The 16,268-nt window shown below is 42.6% G+C and overlaps 1 protein-coding gene across 1 annotated transcript in view; it reads right to left on the minus strand.

The window, feature by feature from the left end:
* The window catches only part of GAD2 (glutamate decarboxylase 2), an 85,220-nt gene that overhangs the window by 18,325 nt on the left and 50,627 nt on the right, over positions 1 to 16,268 (minus strand). The window contains exons 9-12 of the mRNA NM_001077439.1: positions 11,632 to 11,686; positions 9,682 to 9,798; positions 7,129 to 7,193; positions 428 to 506 (exon numbers count right to left, since the gene is read on the minus strand). Of these exons, the coding sequence (NP_001070907.1) occupies positions 428 to 506; positions 7,129 to 7,193; positions 9,682 to 9,798; positions 11,632 to 11,686 (316 nt within the window). The remainder of the gene's footprint in view (positions 1 to 427; positions 507 to 7,128; positions 7,194 to 9,681; positions 9,799 to 11,631; positions 11,687 to 16,268) is intronic.

The following is a 16,268-nucleotide window of genomic DNA, read 5'->3' on the forward strand; positions in this document are numbered from 1 at the left end:
GTCCACTGAAGGATGAATGGATAAACAAACTGTGGTATATTCATACAACGGAATATTGTGCAGCCACAAAGGAATGAAATTTTGGTACACACTATGACAGAAACGAACCTTGCAAATATCATGCTACATAAAATGAGCCACACACACACACAGAGTACAATATAGCTATGTATGAAACATGCCTGTCTTGTCGACTCAAAATAGAACCCTCCTTTACATGGAAATAAGAGCAGGACCATATAATTATCCTCATGAACAATTCCCCCCCCCCTTTTTTTTTTGTTTTGTTTTTTTTCAATTTCCCCTTTTTGGATATGGCTCAGCATTCTAGCTTATGAAATCATCCTGTATTCTGATTCTGCTACCACCCACATTTACTCTACCAAACTCCACTGATGGATTGGGCCATGAATCCGGAAAGACATACCTCTTCTCTAACCAGGAGAGCGGAGCACTGTAAAGGGACGCCCATCATCTTGTGTGGGTTCCATGTCACAGAGTTGGCCCTAAAGGAAAGAAACCGAGTTAAGAGGGTGGCACCTATGACAGGATCAGACTACAAGGTCCTGTGATAGGATGACAGATCTTTGAGGCTCTTATCACTGTTTCTCAGACTCCTGGATGACACTAAATTTATAGAACAAGGTATGGACTCTTAAATCTACAACCTTTTCTTCATCTACAGAGAGAGTAGGTAAGGGCAGGCATCTCATGCGGTGCCCCCTTAGCTTCCCTGGAGGAATTCAGCCAGGCTCCGTGTGGTCTGAGAGCCCCTGTGAGTGACTGGGATCCTCCATTCCAGGGGCCCGTCTTTGGCAGCCAAAGAGCAGGGCACCAAGCAGGTAAAGGGCCCATCCTCACATGCCTCCATTGTTCCTGGAGGCACTACCACTGTGGCCTAGAGCTCAGAGTGATGGCTCATTTCATTATTTTTTTTATTCATTAATTTTGTTCTTCTCACCCAACTTCTCCTCCTTCCTATTCAATTGATTATTACATTTTTCATATGTGTCCTTTCATAATAGCTTTTGGTTCATCCCATTTCCATCTCTTCTCTGGCCCAGAGACATCTTTCTAGACCACAGGTGGGATATGCTATGGCTCCTATAGTTTTCAATGTATTGAAATTTATTTCAATATTTTTCAATCTATTTCCAATCTTAAGTGTCCTGATATACTTGAGAAATACAATGTTCTTTCATCAGTAATAGATACTGTCGGGATTTATGCTATTTGAAAAGTCTAAACCATAGTTCTGGGTCAGATTCTTGTAATAATGATAATAATAATAATAATAATAATAATAATAATAATAATAATGCCACCAAGGGTGAGTGCAGGCCATGTGTTTAGTCTTGTGTCTTTGCTCAATCTCATACCCATTTTTCATTTTCATGACACCATTTTCATCACATCAGATTATTTTTTATTCTCAGAAAATTCTATTCTCATGCTCCTGGGTCTCTAAATGCTATTTCCTCTTCTTGGAATGTCATCTCTCTTTGCTTAGCTTGGTTAAATCTTACTTATTCTTTAAAGCCCAGATAAAGTGTTATTTTCTCTGCAGACTTCAACTTCATTCAACTTCTTTCCTTCTCTCCTGCTGAACTGCTCCAACCGGTTTGTCCCCTAGCTCCAGGGAAAGCAAGTGTTCCCTCCACAAGTGAGTTCCCATCTCTTACTTCATATGTTTATCAGGCAAGGTGAGCCTCTGTGCATGTCTTCTGAGGGCCTGAGGGATCCTTGAGAATCAGAATCATGAACATGACCTTAGTATAAACAGACTCATGTGAGGAGGGAAAGTAGAACAACCCATGGCAGCTGCCTCCAGACTGCTGCAGATTGCTGCCCCTCCTCTGGCTGAACAACAGACTTGGGCTCACCCTGCTCCCAGCACTCGAGGTGTAAGAACCTTGGGAAGAAATGAGAAGCTGGGAAAGAGCTCATTCATCTATCTGATGAATGGTGGGCATCAGCTGGTCAGTTAGAGAATGCTTACTGGCCTGGGGAACTCACCTGAATCGGCAAATAGGCCAGCTCATCTTCTAATACACAGCAAGCATTAAACAAGGTTGGCCCTTGCTACTGATTTCAGTTCTATCATTTACACACTTTGTGACATTGAGCACACATACACCACTTCTAGAATATTCTACAGCTTTAGATGGATGCCTAATCCTGATGAAACTCAGCTTTGTCAGTAATGACCCCTGATGGGGAAGAAAATAACTCTTCATTTCTCTGACTGGAGGTGGTTGTTTTGATGCAGTGGCCAACTTGTCTTTTTAGAGTAGATGCTGCCAAGGCCCATGACTACCTGTTACTGAGTTCCCTGTCCTGCCTCTCTCCCAGAGAGGTTGCCTCATAAACATGGCAAAAACCTGTGCAGAGTGATTCAGTTACATGCCCTTAATTTATTTTAGAAATGTTGGCAATTTATGAAAAACAGCCTCAAGTTCATTTAAAAATGTTTTGCTGTGGGCAGCCCTGGTGGCTCAGCGGTTTAGCGCCGCCTGCAGCCCAGGGTGTGATCCTGGAGACCCTGGATCGAGTCCCACATCAGGCTCCCTACATGAAGCCTCCTTCTCCCTCTGCCTGTGTCTCTGCCTCTCTCTCTCTCCTCTCTGTGCATTCTCATGAATAAATAAATAAAATCTTAAAAGAAAAATGTTTTGCTGTGATATTCAGTCACATGGCTTCAGTGATCTACTGTAAGTTAGAGGAAACTGCCTTCTTTATGGCTGTTTTAAGACATGTCCTTGTGCCCTCATTTGCACCTCAAACTCAGCAGACCCCACATGAACTCATTAATTTGCCCCTCCTCATCCTTCCAGATCTATTCTTTCTCTGTTTTCCTCCCACATATCCAGCTCTCAGATTTCAGCATTTTAGTAGTATCTTCTTCTTCCTGCTCTCCCAATATCACCCCTTGCAGCTCTAGTTTTTTTTTTTTTTTTTTTTAAAAACACCTCTGTATAAAGTGCTTTATTCTGTAGTATTTGATGCTTGTAATTTTTGAGGAAGACACTTCCTAGAGTACAGCAAGCTAATGTTAGCTCGGTCAAAGGTATCTATGATAATGTCCCTATACTTTTTAACATATTATATAAGACTGTAAAATCTGTCAAGGTGGAAAGTCTCTGGAACTTCTTAAAGCATTGGAAAATAAGGCAAAAGAATTATATACAAATAGTGTTTAAGCATTCTGTAATATACAATACTCTTCGTGTAATTAGAGTGTGACTCATCTATATAGACACACAAAATGTTTCAGAAGCAAAGGAAGTAAACAGAAGCACCAGTTCTTTAAACTACACATGGTCCTGGAGCACCTGGGTGGCTCAGTGGTTGAGCTTCTGCCTTTGGCTCAGGTCATGATCCCGGGGTCCTGGGATCAAGTCCCACATCAGGCTCCCTGCAGCTTGTGGAGAGTTCACAAGTCCTGCCCAAGGAGTCTTGGTGGAGGGTCTGCCCTCAGGGCCAAGTCTGGATCAACATCAATCCCTGAGCTGACAATCACTGCTGTAGGAGCCACTATTGTGCATGGAAAGCATTCTATTTCTCAGATTGGGAGGGGGGTGATGAAAGTCTCTGCCATAGAGCCATGGATGGTGGGGGGAGGGTGAAGAGGCAAGTCAAGACTTGGGAGGAGATGGAGGCCAAGGACCCAGTAGAAGCCACTGAGCTCTCGATTTTGTCCAGGTGAGGACAGTAGTGGCGGTAGGAGAAGCTAAGGGTGCAAACCGGGGTGGTAGCGGGGGGGAGCGACCTGAATGGATGAACCCAGCAGTGTGACTTCCATGGAACAGGACAAACATCACAAAGATCTGCTCATCTATGGGACCAAGTATAATTTTTTTTTAAGATTTTATTGATTTATTCATGAGACACACACACCCACACACACACCCACAGAGAGAGAGAGAGAGAAAGTCAGAGACATAGGCAGAGGGAGAAGCAGGCTCCATGCCGGGAGCCCGATGCAGGACTTGATCCCGGGATCACACCCTGAGCCAAAGGCAGATGCTCAACCACTGAGCCACCCAGGCATCCCTAAACTTCCTAGTCACGGCTATGAATCCCTCTCAGTCTCCAGCCAAACACCTGAACTTCCTCCATGGATCCCTTCAAACCTCCATGACCTTGCTCTTCACCTTGAACATCTACCTTCCAGTTCCACCTGATGAAACACCTATGCCCACCCTGGCACAAAGGCTTCCTTGAATAACCCTGTTTAGCAGAGATTATTCCTTTCTTTGTGCTTACCAATCAGCTCCCTGGTCTGTCTCTTGAGCCTTTACTTCCTTTGCCTTGAATTTCGATCCATCACTAACTGTCACTCTTCCCTACTAGATTCTAAGCCCTTTGAGAATAGGCTTCACACCATATTCATCTTCATGAACTCACTGGGCCTAGTGCAGCGCCTTGCCATAGTAGAGGATCGGCAACTACTGAACTGAATTTCTAAACCCCTGGCTCACAGGGCAGTAGTGAGGGCAGTAATTGGTAAGATGGCAGCAGTTGTGCCAGGACCTTAAGCTGGGCTGGCAAGCCTTGAGAGGGGACCACCACAAAGGGCAATTGCAGGCAAGCATCAGCCTGCTGTAGGGAGGGATTAAAGGAGACAGTTTCCAAGGCACGGAAGCATACCTGGGAGTGTTAAGGCTCTTGGCACACCCTCTCAGCTACACTGTCTCTAGAAAATTTGAGAGCCTGAACAAGGAAGAAAGATGCTTTCTGAGAATTTGGTAGGTCCTCAGAGGGAGTGCCAGGCAGGCTATGGTCACTTGCAGCATTTTGTTATGAGGATGGTACTCTGGGGACCCTGTGACCATTGGAGAACCTCTTAATCTGGGGATGATAATTGACCATGGTTTCTTCCATTTTAGAGTGAATCCTTGGGAAGATGTATACTTCCAAGTGAGGCAAATTTTTCCCCCTCAACTTATACCCATGCCCATGAGGCCCAGGGTTTCCACTGACCCTACAACCTTATTCACCACAGACAACGTGCCTTTCGCTAATAAGTCAGCAAGATGGATACTCTTGGATAAGTAGGTGGCAGTCCCTCATTTTTGGGACTTCATATTTGGCTATTCCACTTAGTGGATTTAGTTATAATACAGTTTCAAAATTGTGGCAATTGGAACAGACTCTGTTCCATGGTAAATGTTCTAAGCTTTGCTCTGAAATAATAGTCTTTAGTGCAAAAGTGTGTGGGTGTTTATTTTTCCAAGGCTCAGGGTAGGTAATTTAGTGAGCTTTTAAGTCATCATCGGTGGAGGACGCCCCATGGCTTTCAGCACTTGGAGTTCCAGGTGGCATTAAAAGTACAATAATAGATGCTTACTTTTTGAACCAGTCAGAAAGGAACTCATAGAAGAGAGAGTACTGTGTGCAGGCCACCTCTCTTTTGAAAGCATGAGAATTAGTTCTCATTCTGGTCATCTGAGCAGGTACCTTCCAAGCTGTTCTCTTTTTTTCATTATCTCTGTTTTGTGCATTGCCTTCTCCTTAGGTGTCTGGTTTCATAGAGATCTTCATGGCGAAAAGGAATTTGGCGTGGGAGAAACCCAGAGGATCAGAGGGAGAGGCAGACTGGCCTTCACTGGCAGGGGGCTATGTGTGCCTTCGGCCTCCCATTGCTAACAGGGCACCTGCCATCAGAGCACTGGCAGCTCTGCTTGCCAGTCACTGACCCCCGTCAGCAGACTTGGGGACTGCTACCCTGCTGACTTAGGCCTCAGCTGGACTCTAAAGTCTTCCACAAATGAGGCAGTGTGCCCCTGACTCTGCCTCAGTGACCCCTGCCCCCTCTTTCTACTCACGGGTTCTCTGCATGTGAGCGGGCCTGGGCATCGCAGAGCACACCATGTGCATTCACTCTGGCTTAGCCTGGCTGGCCGCATGACCAGTGCTGACAGGTGCTCCATGCTCCATCGGCCTCTCTCCTCATCCCAGAATGGAAATGGAGCCAGGATGTCTAGAAGCAGAGCCAGTGGGCAACTCTTCCTGGGCAGCATCTGGCTACTTGGCAGGGCATGGTGGGCACTTGGCAGCCTCTGACAAACTCAGGCTTTCTCAGTTGCCTGGAGTGTCAGAGCTCACCTCTGCTGTTGACCTGCCATGGTGTAATGGGAGAACTGGGGACATTGTGCTCCCTTTGCACATGGTCAGCAAAGCCTGAGGCTGATTTTGCATTCTATAAATTTTTTCCCTTTTCTCTTCAGACCTGAATATGTCTTATGCCAATCAGATATCACCTCCTTTAGGTTTAGCAGCTTTTCTCAATCATCTACTGCTTAATCATCTCTGGGGGAAAAAAAAAGGTGCTTTGTAACCTTTTTTTTATATAAATTTTTTTTGTAAAAAAAAAAAAATTATCGTGGGAATGAAACCATGAGACAATGTTCTCACAAGTTTGTCTTGCTCTAAACTGGACGTATTAAGCCCCAAGCCCCTGCTTTCAACACTGATAAAATATAAAGTGCTCAGTTATTTATTGGTTTGCTTAAAGCAATGGATATTGTCCTTTTCTGGAACATAATAGCTATAGATCTTCTCCCTAGAAAACTATGACCTGCCAAGAGGTTTTTAAGTAACTTTGGTAGTTGGTTCAGAGATTGTAAGAAAGCCATTCCTAGGGGATCCCTGGGTGGCACAGCGGTTTGGCGCCTGCCTTTGGCCCAGGGTGCGATCCTGGAGACCCGGGATCGAATCCCACATCGGGCTCCCGGTGCATGGAGCCTGCTTCTCCCTCTGCCTATGTCTCTGCCTCTCTCTCTCTCTCTCTCTCTCTCTCTCTGTGACTATCATAAATTAATTAATTAATTAATTAATTAATTAATTAAAAAAAGAAGGCCATTCCTGAGACCTCTGGCCAACCACAGACTCCAGTTAGGGTTCTATACTTGAGAAACATTCCACCTGGGCTCCTTGACAGGGCATTTGACGCCTTTTTGTTGTTTACACATAATATTCATGTGTCCATGACCACACAGGTTAAGGCATACAAGCATTGTGAGAATGGACTCACCTGTGCTCTGAGAGTGCTTGGAAATTGTATGTAACTTGCTTTTCACACTTAGCTTTTACGCTTTACATTGTTAACAAGAAAAGTGGGTGTACCTCTCCACGCCGCTCAGCTTCCATTTGTGCTTCCGGGACATCAGTAATCCCCCACCCCAAGCAGCCTGCAAAAAGGAAGATCATATAAGTAACAGGGTAGCAGGTCTTTCATTGCCTAGATTTCTAAAGTTTGGTGTCCTCCAGAACAGTGAGTCTCATGGGGTGAAAGTCATCTCCTCAAGCTCAGGCAACTGAGAAGCCTGGCCACCTTCTGGCACTAGACTTTCAAAGTTTAAACTGGATGCTATTCTAAAGTTTCAGGTTCCATTTCATATTTAGACAAGTGAAAGGAGCCACACTGGGGGCATATGTCTTGTGTCCACCCAAGAAGGGGAAAGATCCTTTCCCCAATACATCACTACCACTCACGATCCTAGTGCAGCTTGTGACGTCAGAACAAGAAAGCCTATTGTGTCCTCTGCTGAGAGTACAGAGGATGGGGTGAAGGACCCATTAAGCAGCCTCTGAGTTATAAGGAAAACTCCTTTTTTTTAAATAATAAATTTATTTTTTATTGATGTTCAATTTGCCAACATACAGAATAACACCCAGTGCTCATCCTGTCAAGTGCCCACCTCAGTGCCTGCCACCCAGTCATCCCCACCCCCCGCCATCCTCCCCTTCCACCACCCCTAGTTCGTTTCCCAGAGTTAGGAGTCTTCCATGTTGTGTCTCCCTTTCTGATATTTCCCACTTATTATAAGGAAAACTCCTTTGGCAAGTCTGGATGATTCCAGAAGGAAGAAGCAGCTTCATAATCCTATTTCAAGGGCACCGGGTGGTTCACTTGGTTAAGTGTCTGCTTTCGGCTTGGGTCATGGGATTGAGCCCCATGTCAGGCTCCCTGCTTCTCCCTCTCCCTACCAATCCCTCTGCTTATGCTCTCTCTCTGTGTGTCAAATAAATAAATGAAATCTTTTTTAAAAATCCTATTTCACTAATAACGTACTTTAGGATAAGATAATTTCAAAGAAAGAAAGAAAAAGGAAGGAAGGAAGGAAGGAAGGAAGGAAGGAAGGAAGAAGGAAGGAAGAAAGAAAGAAAGAAAGAAAGAAAGAAAGAAAGAAAGAAAGAAAGAAAGAAAGAGAATTTGTTGAGTGGCTAGAACATGTCTCTTAAAAATCTTTACTCAAGTTTGAAGATTTAAATTAGTATAGTGATATAGTGATTTCTTTAATAGTATGATGTTAAGATGGAGATTCATTGGAAAATGTTGGCCTTATTTGTGGGTGAAAATAATCCCAGGATAATTTTTAAAGAAAAAAAAAAAACACGTGTTAGGGTATAATTGCCTTTTTTTTAAAAGTTTGTTGTAACTTCAGTTCTTTTACACTTTGAAAAATTACCCAATTTTCCAAATGTGTAATATTTTAAGATTTTCTTTAATTACACAGAGTATAAACATTTAAGATAATAAGTGATAAACTTGGTAGGTTCCAAAGAAAGCACATACAATTGGTCAAAAGATCTAGCTCTATGTTAAGTAGAAATCCTAGAGGAGAGACCACAGTACCTGCTGGTTCAGGACACACAGACATTGTTATTTTTAAAGTTGTCAGGATAATCCTCTTCCTGAATCAGCTAACAAGGTTTAATAAGCTTTCCACTTCCAAGACCTGAGTCACGATGGTACTTGGATTGTTCAACTTAGTGTCTTCATTTGTAAAACCAATGGAATGTCTGGTAGCCTAATGAACAACTCATATTGTGAATCATGGAAGGAAAAGAAGACTGGTAACCACTCTACAGGATGACATTGGGATAATGGAAATCTACCTGGTTCAGCCTTAGGTAGTAATAGTAGATTAGTAACAAACAGTTTGCAGATAACAGCTGATCCTTGAACCACACTTGGAGTGATTCTGGTTTAAGTTTAAGTTTCTTCAATTTGTCCTTCTAAATCTGGACATTTTTTCATTTGAAGATGTTTTGATGGGCACATCTTCATTTAATGTGACTAGGCCTGGAGTAACATTTCAAATATAATTTATCTTTTCAGCTGGCCCAGCTAAGAAATTGGCAATTTGGTGACCCATACTTCTAGCAAGTCTTCTTTCCTCTTCAAATATACAAATACCCGACTTGAGTTTAAGTTTTTTATCTTCTGAGTTTCCTATGCAAATGTAACTCTTTTTGCCTTTTTGATCATCCTTAGAGGGAAATACAATCTACATGTGTGTGGCTGTGTATGTGTGTGTGGAGGCTACATTCCTCCAAGGATGTTATGGGCTGATGATGATTTAAGAACTAAGTACTCAGCTTGGATGCTGGTCATAGAAATAAGATTATTATCATATTGGGAACATTAAGGCAAATCAGCCTCTGACTTCCTCCAGTCAATGTTGTATACTGTGTGGATCATGTGCCACTTTGTCTCTGCACTCTTCAAAAGCTTAAATATCCCCATTCTGAAAACAGGCTCCCAAGGGACAGACAGAGAGAAAGAGAGAAAAAGAGAGAGAGAGAGAGAGAGAAACAGGTTTCATTCCATGAGCCCTGAATGAATAAGTAAGTGCAAGGACACTTTGGTGGCAGTCCCTATGGGATACTCACATCCACATGCATCCAGATCTTGTACTTTTTACAAATGTCAGCAACTGCTAAGAGGGGGTCGAATGCTCCATACACGGTGGTCCCAGCTGTGGCGCTCACAAGGAAAGGAACAAATCCCTAGACAAATGAGAAAGCCCCAAATAACGTCAAATAGGGCATCAGTATTTTTTTTTTAGCTAATAAAAACAGTGGATATTCTCCCTCTGTCACACACTTCTCCAGTTTTGGAAACATCACAAGGATTGTTGGCCCCTTGGAACCTGGGAGGATATTCACTCTCCAAGATCTGGCTTCTCCAGGCCATTCTTGGACCTGCCAGTTGCCTTATAGAAACAGACACTTTGGTTCTGGTGACACTGGACCCAGAAGGGAAGAAGCTGACATTGGACCCAAAAGGGAAGAAGCTTTATGGTGCCCCCAAGCCATTTATATATTCCAGATGGATATGCTCCCTACTTTGCTCACTTTCTAGTCTTCCTTTTGCAAATTAGTCTCCTAGTGTGAGCAGACAAAAGAACAAAGAGAAGGAAATCCGAAGGGCTCATTATTCCTATTTGGAAAATCCTCAGATAATCTATTTGTTATCTTAGAGGGAAGAGTTCATGTGGGACTAGACAATAAGCCATTACTTTTATCCATCTAAGTAGTCCTCGGTCTGTCTGGCCCTGGCTAAATGGAAATTGCTAGAAGGTAGAAGAATGCCTCAAACAGAATGAATAGAGCCGTGATGTGACAGGATGTTACAGAGTCAGGCTTTAGGTGGCAGCAAAGGTTTAATCTTGTGGTGTATGCTACTAGAAGTGTCCTAGTACAGGAACAAGGGGACTCCTGCTGCCACTTTGTAGGGAAAAAAAGGCATATTAAAAGAAATAATTATTCCTAAGCTGATATTAATAAAATGCACATGTAAATAAAAGTTACACTAAGGGAGTTCTACAAGCAAGCTCTCTGGTTTGCAAACCATCCAGGGAAATAAATGACTTTCTAGAGCTTTGTGGGAATCTTTCACAGGTCTCCAGAACTTGCTGCTTCTCAGACTTCTAAATTGCTTGCCACAGAAGAAGATTCTTGGAGAGCCAATCATAACCATATTCCTAGGCAGGAAAAATTGGCTCCTTTTAAACAACCACACCACACGGTAACATGTGCTGCATTAGCAGTGTGATATTTTCCACCCGTGAAAATGATCTTTCAAATGTATGTCTGTTTAATGCCAATGCTCAGCACACAGAGGACAAATGCTGTAGAAAGTCCTATAGCATCACTGTGTATATTATCACAGTGTACATTATTTAATCAGCAACTTAGATCTTTCTGGAGCAGAGCCTAGAACTCAGAGAAATAAATAATGACTCGACTCAAAAATTCTATACTCTCAGGAAAGCTGGGAGGTTGAGAATTAGGTCTTCTTTTTTTTTTTTTAAAGATTTATTTATTTATTTATGATAGACAGAGAGAGAGAGAGAGGCAGAGACACAGGAGGAGGGAGAAGCAGGCTTCATGCTGGGAGCCCGACGCGGGACTCGATCCCCGGACTCCAGGATCGCGCCCTGGGCGAAAGGCAGGCGTTAAACTGCTGAGCCACCCAGGGATCCCCTAGGTCTTCTTTTTAAAGCAAAACCAAAGTGGGGGCACCTGGGTGGCTCAGTCAGTAAAGCATCTGACTCTTGATTTTGGCTCAGGTCATGATCTCAGGGTTGTGAGATCGAGCCCTGGGTTGAGTTCTACACTGCTTGGGTGTAGAGCCTGCTTGGGAGTCTCTCTCCTCTTCCTCTGCCCCCCAGTACAACACCCCCCCCAAAAAACAAACAAAACAAAACAAAACAAAACCCTCCAAAACCCCAAAAACAAACCAAAAAAGCAATACCAAAGTATGTTCTCCACTGGATGGAAACAGAAATAATGTGCTTTTAGCCTGTTATAGGCTAGATTAACTCCCTACAAACTTACTTTTTGTTTGGCTTCAAGGATCCTTCTTTCAAGATCAGATGGGACCATTTTCCCCCTGGAAGGAAAAATAAATACATTATAGGTTTGCTTCAAATACTTTGTTGTCTTTACAAGTAGCCACATCAGGGTCAAATTTCAACCCTAAACTGTTGCTAATAATGATTTGTCATAACAACTCCTTGGCTGTTTCCAGGAAGAAATGCAGTTCCTCCCTGAATGATGCATGATGTAATTTCTGACACATTTAGGAGACTCCTGACCACACTGTGCTGTTAGAACAGCCACATATCCCACCATGGTGCACAGAACCTGCTTCTTGGGTCATCCTCTAAACTCGCTTAAAACAAGCCTGTTTTGGCACAAGCCACTTGGCAATGAAAGGAAAGAGCAGGAAAAAGATTTGTGTTCCTCATCTCCGAATGAATGGCGCTGCAATTTCACATACAGATGACGTGCCAAGAAGAGAAATCCATTCTGAAATGAATGAAAATATTAAGTAAAAAAGCTACCTAATCACATTCTAAGTGCTAAAAGCATAAAGCCAGCCAAGAAAACATGGGCGCAAATTTCAAACATTTAGATGCATGGGCTTTGGAAAAAGAAACATCCTTTTATCCCTGAAATGTTTCTTTCCTAAAATAAAAACACAGATAGTGCTTTGCTCATTATAAAAGCCCATTATTATAATAATCAAAGCAGTTGGTTTCTACAAGAAGCTAAATGTAACTAGATGCGTAATCTTAGTCAAGTTACTTGATTTTTCTGTGCCTATTATTACTGTCCCTGGAACATAGTAATAATAAAATTACTTATGTAGTTATGAGGTTTGAAAGAGTTAATACATGCAAAATTATTTTAAAAGCACTTGGCATGTGGGAAGCATTCCATAAATGTTAACTTTCATTGTTGAGATTGTTATGTATTATGACATTCATCTTCCAAGACATTGGAGGAAAAATGGGGAAAGGACAAAGTAGCTGCATGCTGCCAGAGGCAGTAAAATATTCTTCACACCAAAATAGCTCTCTCGAGGTTGCAAAACTGACTTAACTTTTCACATCAGGGTCATCGATCTAGGTTTTTAAAGGGCAATTTTGAAAAATAAATTATGGGTAGGAGGTTGTCACAGTAAATGGCTGGGAGACACTACTGGCATTTAGGGAGCAGTGGGGGGGGGGCTGCTTGAAGGAGGGGGTTTAGTGTGTGTTGCTAGTTCAATAATCCATTCCTGGCTGTCCCTGTGATTTTAGGCATAGAGGGAGCATTGGGCTACTTCAGTACATCTTCTAAGCTTTGCATACTGAAATATGGTATTTTATTATAAGTTACTTTCCTAACACTCACTTTATAAAAATAATTTGGGCATTATATAGTAAGTAGTAAGTTATATTTTCTGTGATTTTCATTTCAGGCTCATAGAGGAAGCACTGCAAAATAGTTGGAATATAAAGTAGACATTAGGCCCCAAAGCCTTTAAGAACCACTAATTTATGTGAAGCTGTTTTCTAAAGAAAGGCAGTTAAAATGCAATTATCTGGCAACAGTAATGGACAAGTTACCAGTGATTAGTCAGGCTGGATTGGAACAAAGGACAGTGAACATACATTTGGTGCTTAGGGTGTGATTCCAGTTCAGAGCAACCCACCTCTGGGGAACATCTGTGGGATGGGGCTTCTGAAAGAAGGACAGAGGGAATGGAAAGGCAAAGTGATGGGGTCAGGGAAAGGAGCTCACTCCCTATATCTCTCCCCCTACTTCACAGCTTGGCTTGAGGGCATCCCACGAAGCAGTGATCTTTCCGTCTCTCTAGATCAAGCTATGCTTCAGCGTTGCTGCAGCGCTGATACAAATAAAATGTACAGCTTTCAGAAGAAATTTGGGTATTGCACTAATCTCTTACATAAAGTTTTCAGCACATTAAAGTTGCCATTGTATTTTTCTAGGTAAACATGGAAACTGAGAGGTAATTCTCAGAAACGGTTTGCAAATCCCAAATTTTACCTACTCTTCCACGTGCCAACCACCTCTCCATTGGATAGTTTTGGGTATCCTAGTTTGACAGCTGCAATTGGATCATCAAATCACATCTGGATGTTTTGTTAAGCATGAGCAGTAGGTGTCACCAAGAAGTCACAGATTAGGGTACATTATAATTGGAAGGTGCTGAAGACCTGTTTCTGGTCTAATTGTCTCATTTTTCAAATGAGGAAGCAGGCCAAGAGAAGTGAAGTGACAGTCCAAGATCAAATGTTGGTAAAAGGTTGATTGTAACTAGAAGTAAAACACCAAGCTTCCTAGAAGGGCCAAACAGATAGGAAACCTATTTAGAAAGATTGGAGACTTTCAAGATAAGATAAATCCTTGCAGATAATATCTGACTTTCCTGGATCAGAGGTGCCATTCAAGCATGCCAGGGAACCAGTAATGAACAGTCTGTTCCATTTCTCTATCGGAGTTTTGGGGCAGGTTCATCAAATAATCAAGTTCAGGCAGAAAGCGATGGTGTGGTTCTTCACGGGGCAGGTTCCAGCCTTTCCTAGGCACTCTGCCTACGTATCTGTTTTTATCCACTTAGGAACCCAGAATCTGGTGTGCTGAAGGTGGTAGATCAACATTTGTTGGAGATAATGTGACCTGAAGGCAGAAGTTCAACTCATGGGTGATATTAATATGGTTATTTTACCTTAATGACTGGCCAGATGGCTAATATGCCGCCTCTGGAGACAAAACTTTTCATCTTTCTGTCTATCTTAGAATTAGCTGAATTACTTTAGAACAATGGTTCTAAAAATTTTGTGTGCAAAAAAAATCACTTGTGTGCCTTTAAAATGCAGATTCCTTGGTCCTACTCTTAGAGATTTTGATTGAGGAGGTAGATTAATGGGGCCCGGGAATTAATTCCTTCCACAAATATGTATTGAGTGCTTACTGTGTGCCACACACTGTTGGGGGTACTGGGGTACCAGAGTAAACAGACCAGCTTCTATTCTTCAGGACTTACATACTAACAGTAACATAGTAAAATAGAGAGGCATGCATAGGAGTCTGGATTTCTAATAAGCACCCTGGATCATTCTGACCTAGATCCACATGTTGAGAAATATTGCTTTAGAAATGGATGTTTAGGGCAGCCCCAGTGGCTCAGCAGTTTAGGGGTTTAGCGCTGCCTTCAGGCTGTGGTGTGATCCTGGAGACCCAGGATTGCGTCCCACATCAGGCTTCCTACATGAAGCCTGCTTCTCCCTCTGCCTGTGTCTCTGCCTCTCTCTCTCTCTCTCTGTCATGAATAAATAAATAAAATCTTAAAAAAAAAAAAAAGAAATGGGAAGTTTAGCCTGGTAGTATTTAAATAATTGTGTGACATACTAGCCAAGTACCATTCATATGACCTATGGTTTTGAGCCATCCTGGCTGTGGGGCAAGAGCAAAAGGAGCCCCAAATACGGACTGTGCATCCTCTGACTCCCCATGTGTTGTGGGGTGAGAAAACATTTGGGTGGCAATCAGCATGGTCCTCTAGGACTAGAAGCTGTCAGGCCAGGCCAAGAGTTTCCAGACAAATATCTCTTGGTGCAGGGAGGTTTTGGATGGCAGCTGTTGCATTCTGTGTGTCTGGCCTCAAAGTATCTCCATAGCAAAAATGTGTATCATTAATGTTCACATGTCCCAGCCTTTACTCACACAATTAAGTAGTGACTGATCTTTTTGTAATGCTGTTCTCTGGTAGTTGTCAGTGTTTACAGGAGAGCCATTAAAGTGGGGACTGTTGAACAGATTTTTGCTTTGGATGTGGCTGCCTTGCACTGAGATTCCTGATTTTACAAGTCTTAAAAATTTATATAATGCTATTGGGTCAGATAACTTCACAAAATCTCCTGGGCAAAATCCCACAATAGCAGCTATTGCTGCTAGCAGGAAAATCTCCTCTTTGTGGGAAGAAGCTAAAGACACAGTGGATTTTTGGCCCAGATTCATGAAGGAGAAAGCTAGCTTACCAAAAGGAGAATGTTACTAGAGAGTTTATACCTCTAGGCAGGCATCCAAATGGTCACAAATCAGGTGCTTGACTCCTTAGTGACCCTGTTCATTGGCTCTGATGAAACTGTAGTAATTCTACAAGCTTTTTCTAAGTGAGTAGAGCTTTTCTCTGCTCACTTAGACAGAAATGTGTGCAAAGAAGAGTGGATGTGTGAATCCTTCCTGTTAGAAATTGATTGATACTACAATCCTTGCTAACAGCAACAATACTGGCAGTGATAATGAAGTGCCAGCTTCAGAGGCAGTCACCACCCTGTGCCTTATTCCACGATCTCAGAGCCTCCTGCCAACACTACAGGAGTTATTATTGTTCTGATCTTACAGACAGGGAAACTGAGGCTTGGGGAGGCAGGTGAATGTGGCTAAACCTTGGAACGTGGAGACAGAATAACCAGGTTCTTGCCCCAGGTCCTGTGCTGTGTGTACTTGAAGAATTACGTTCTTCCTTTTACTCATTCATAAAATAATGATGATATTACCTCCCCTCACAAGGTTTACATGAGGATCCAATGAGATAATAAATATAAGATACTATACAGGGCCACCTGGGTGGCTCAGTGGTTAAGTGTCTGCCTTTGTCTCAGGTCGTGATTCTGTGG

The sequence above is a fragment of the Canis lupus genome, chromosome 2, assembly GCF_011100685.1.
Source record: "Canis lupus familiaris isolate Mischka breed German Shepherd chromosome 2, alternate assembly UU_Cfam_GSD_1.0, whole genome shotgun sequence".
Lineage (NCBI taxonomy): Eukaryota > Metazoa > Chordata > Mammalia > Carnivora > Canidae > Canis > Canis lupus.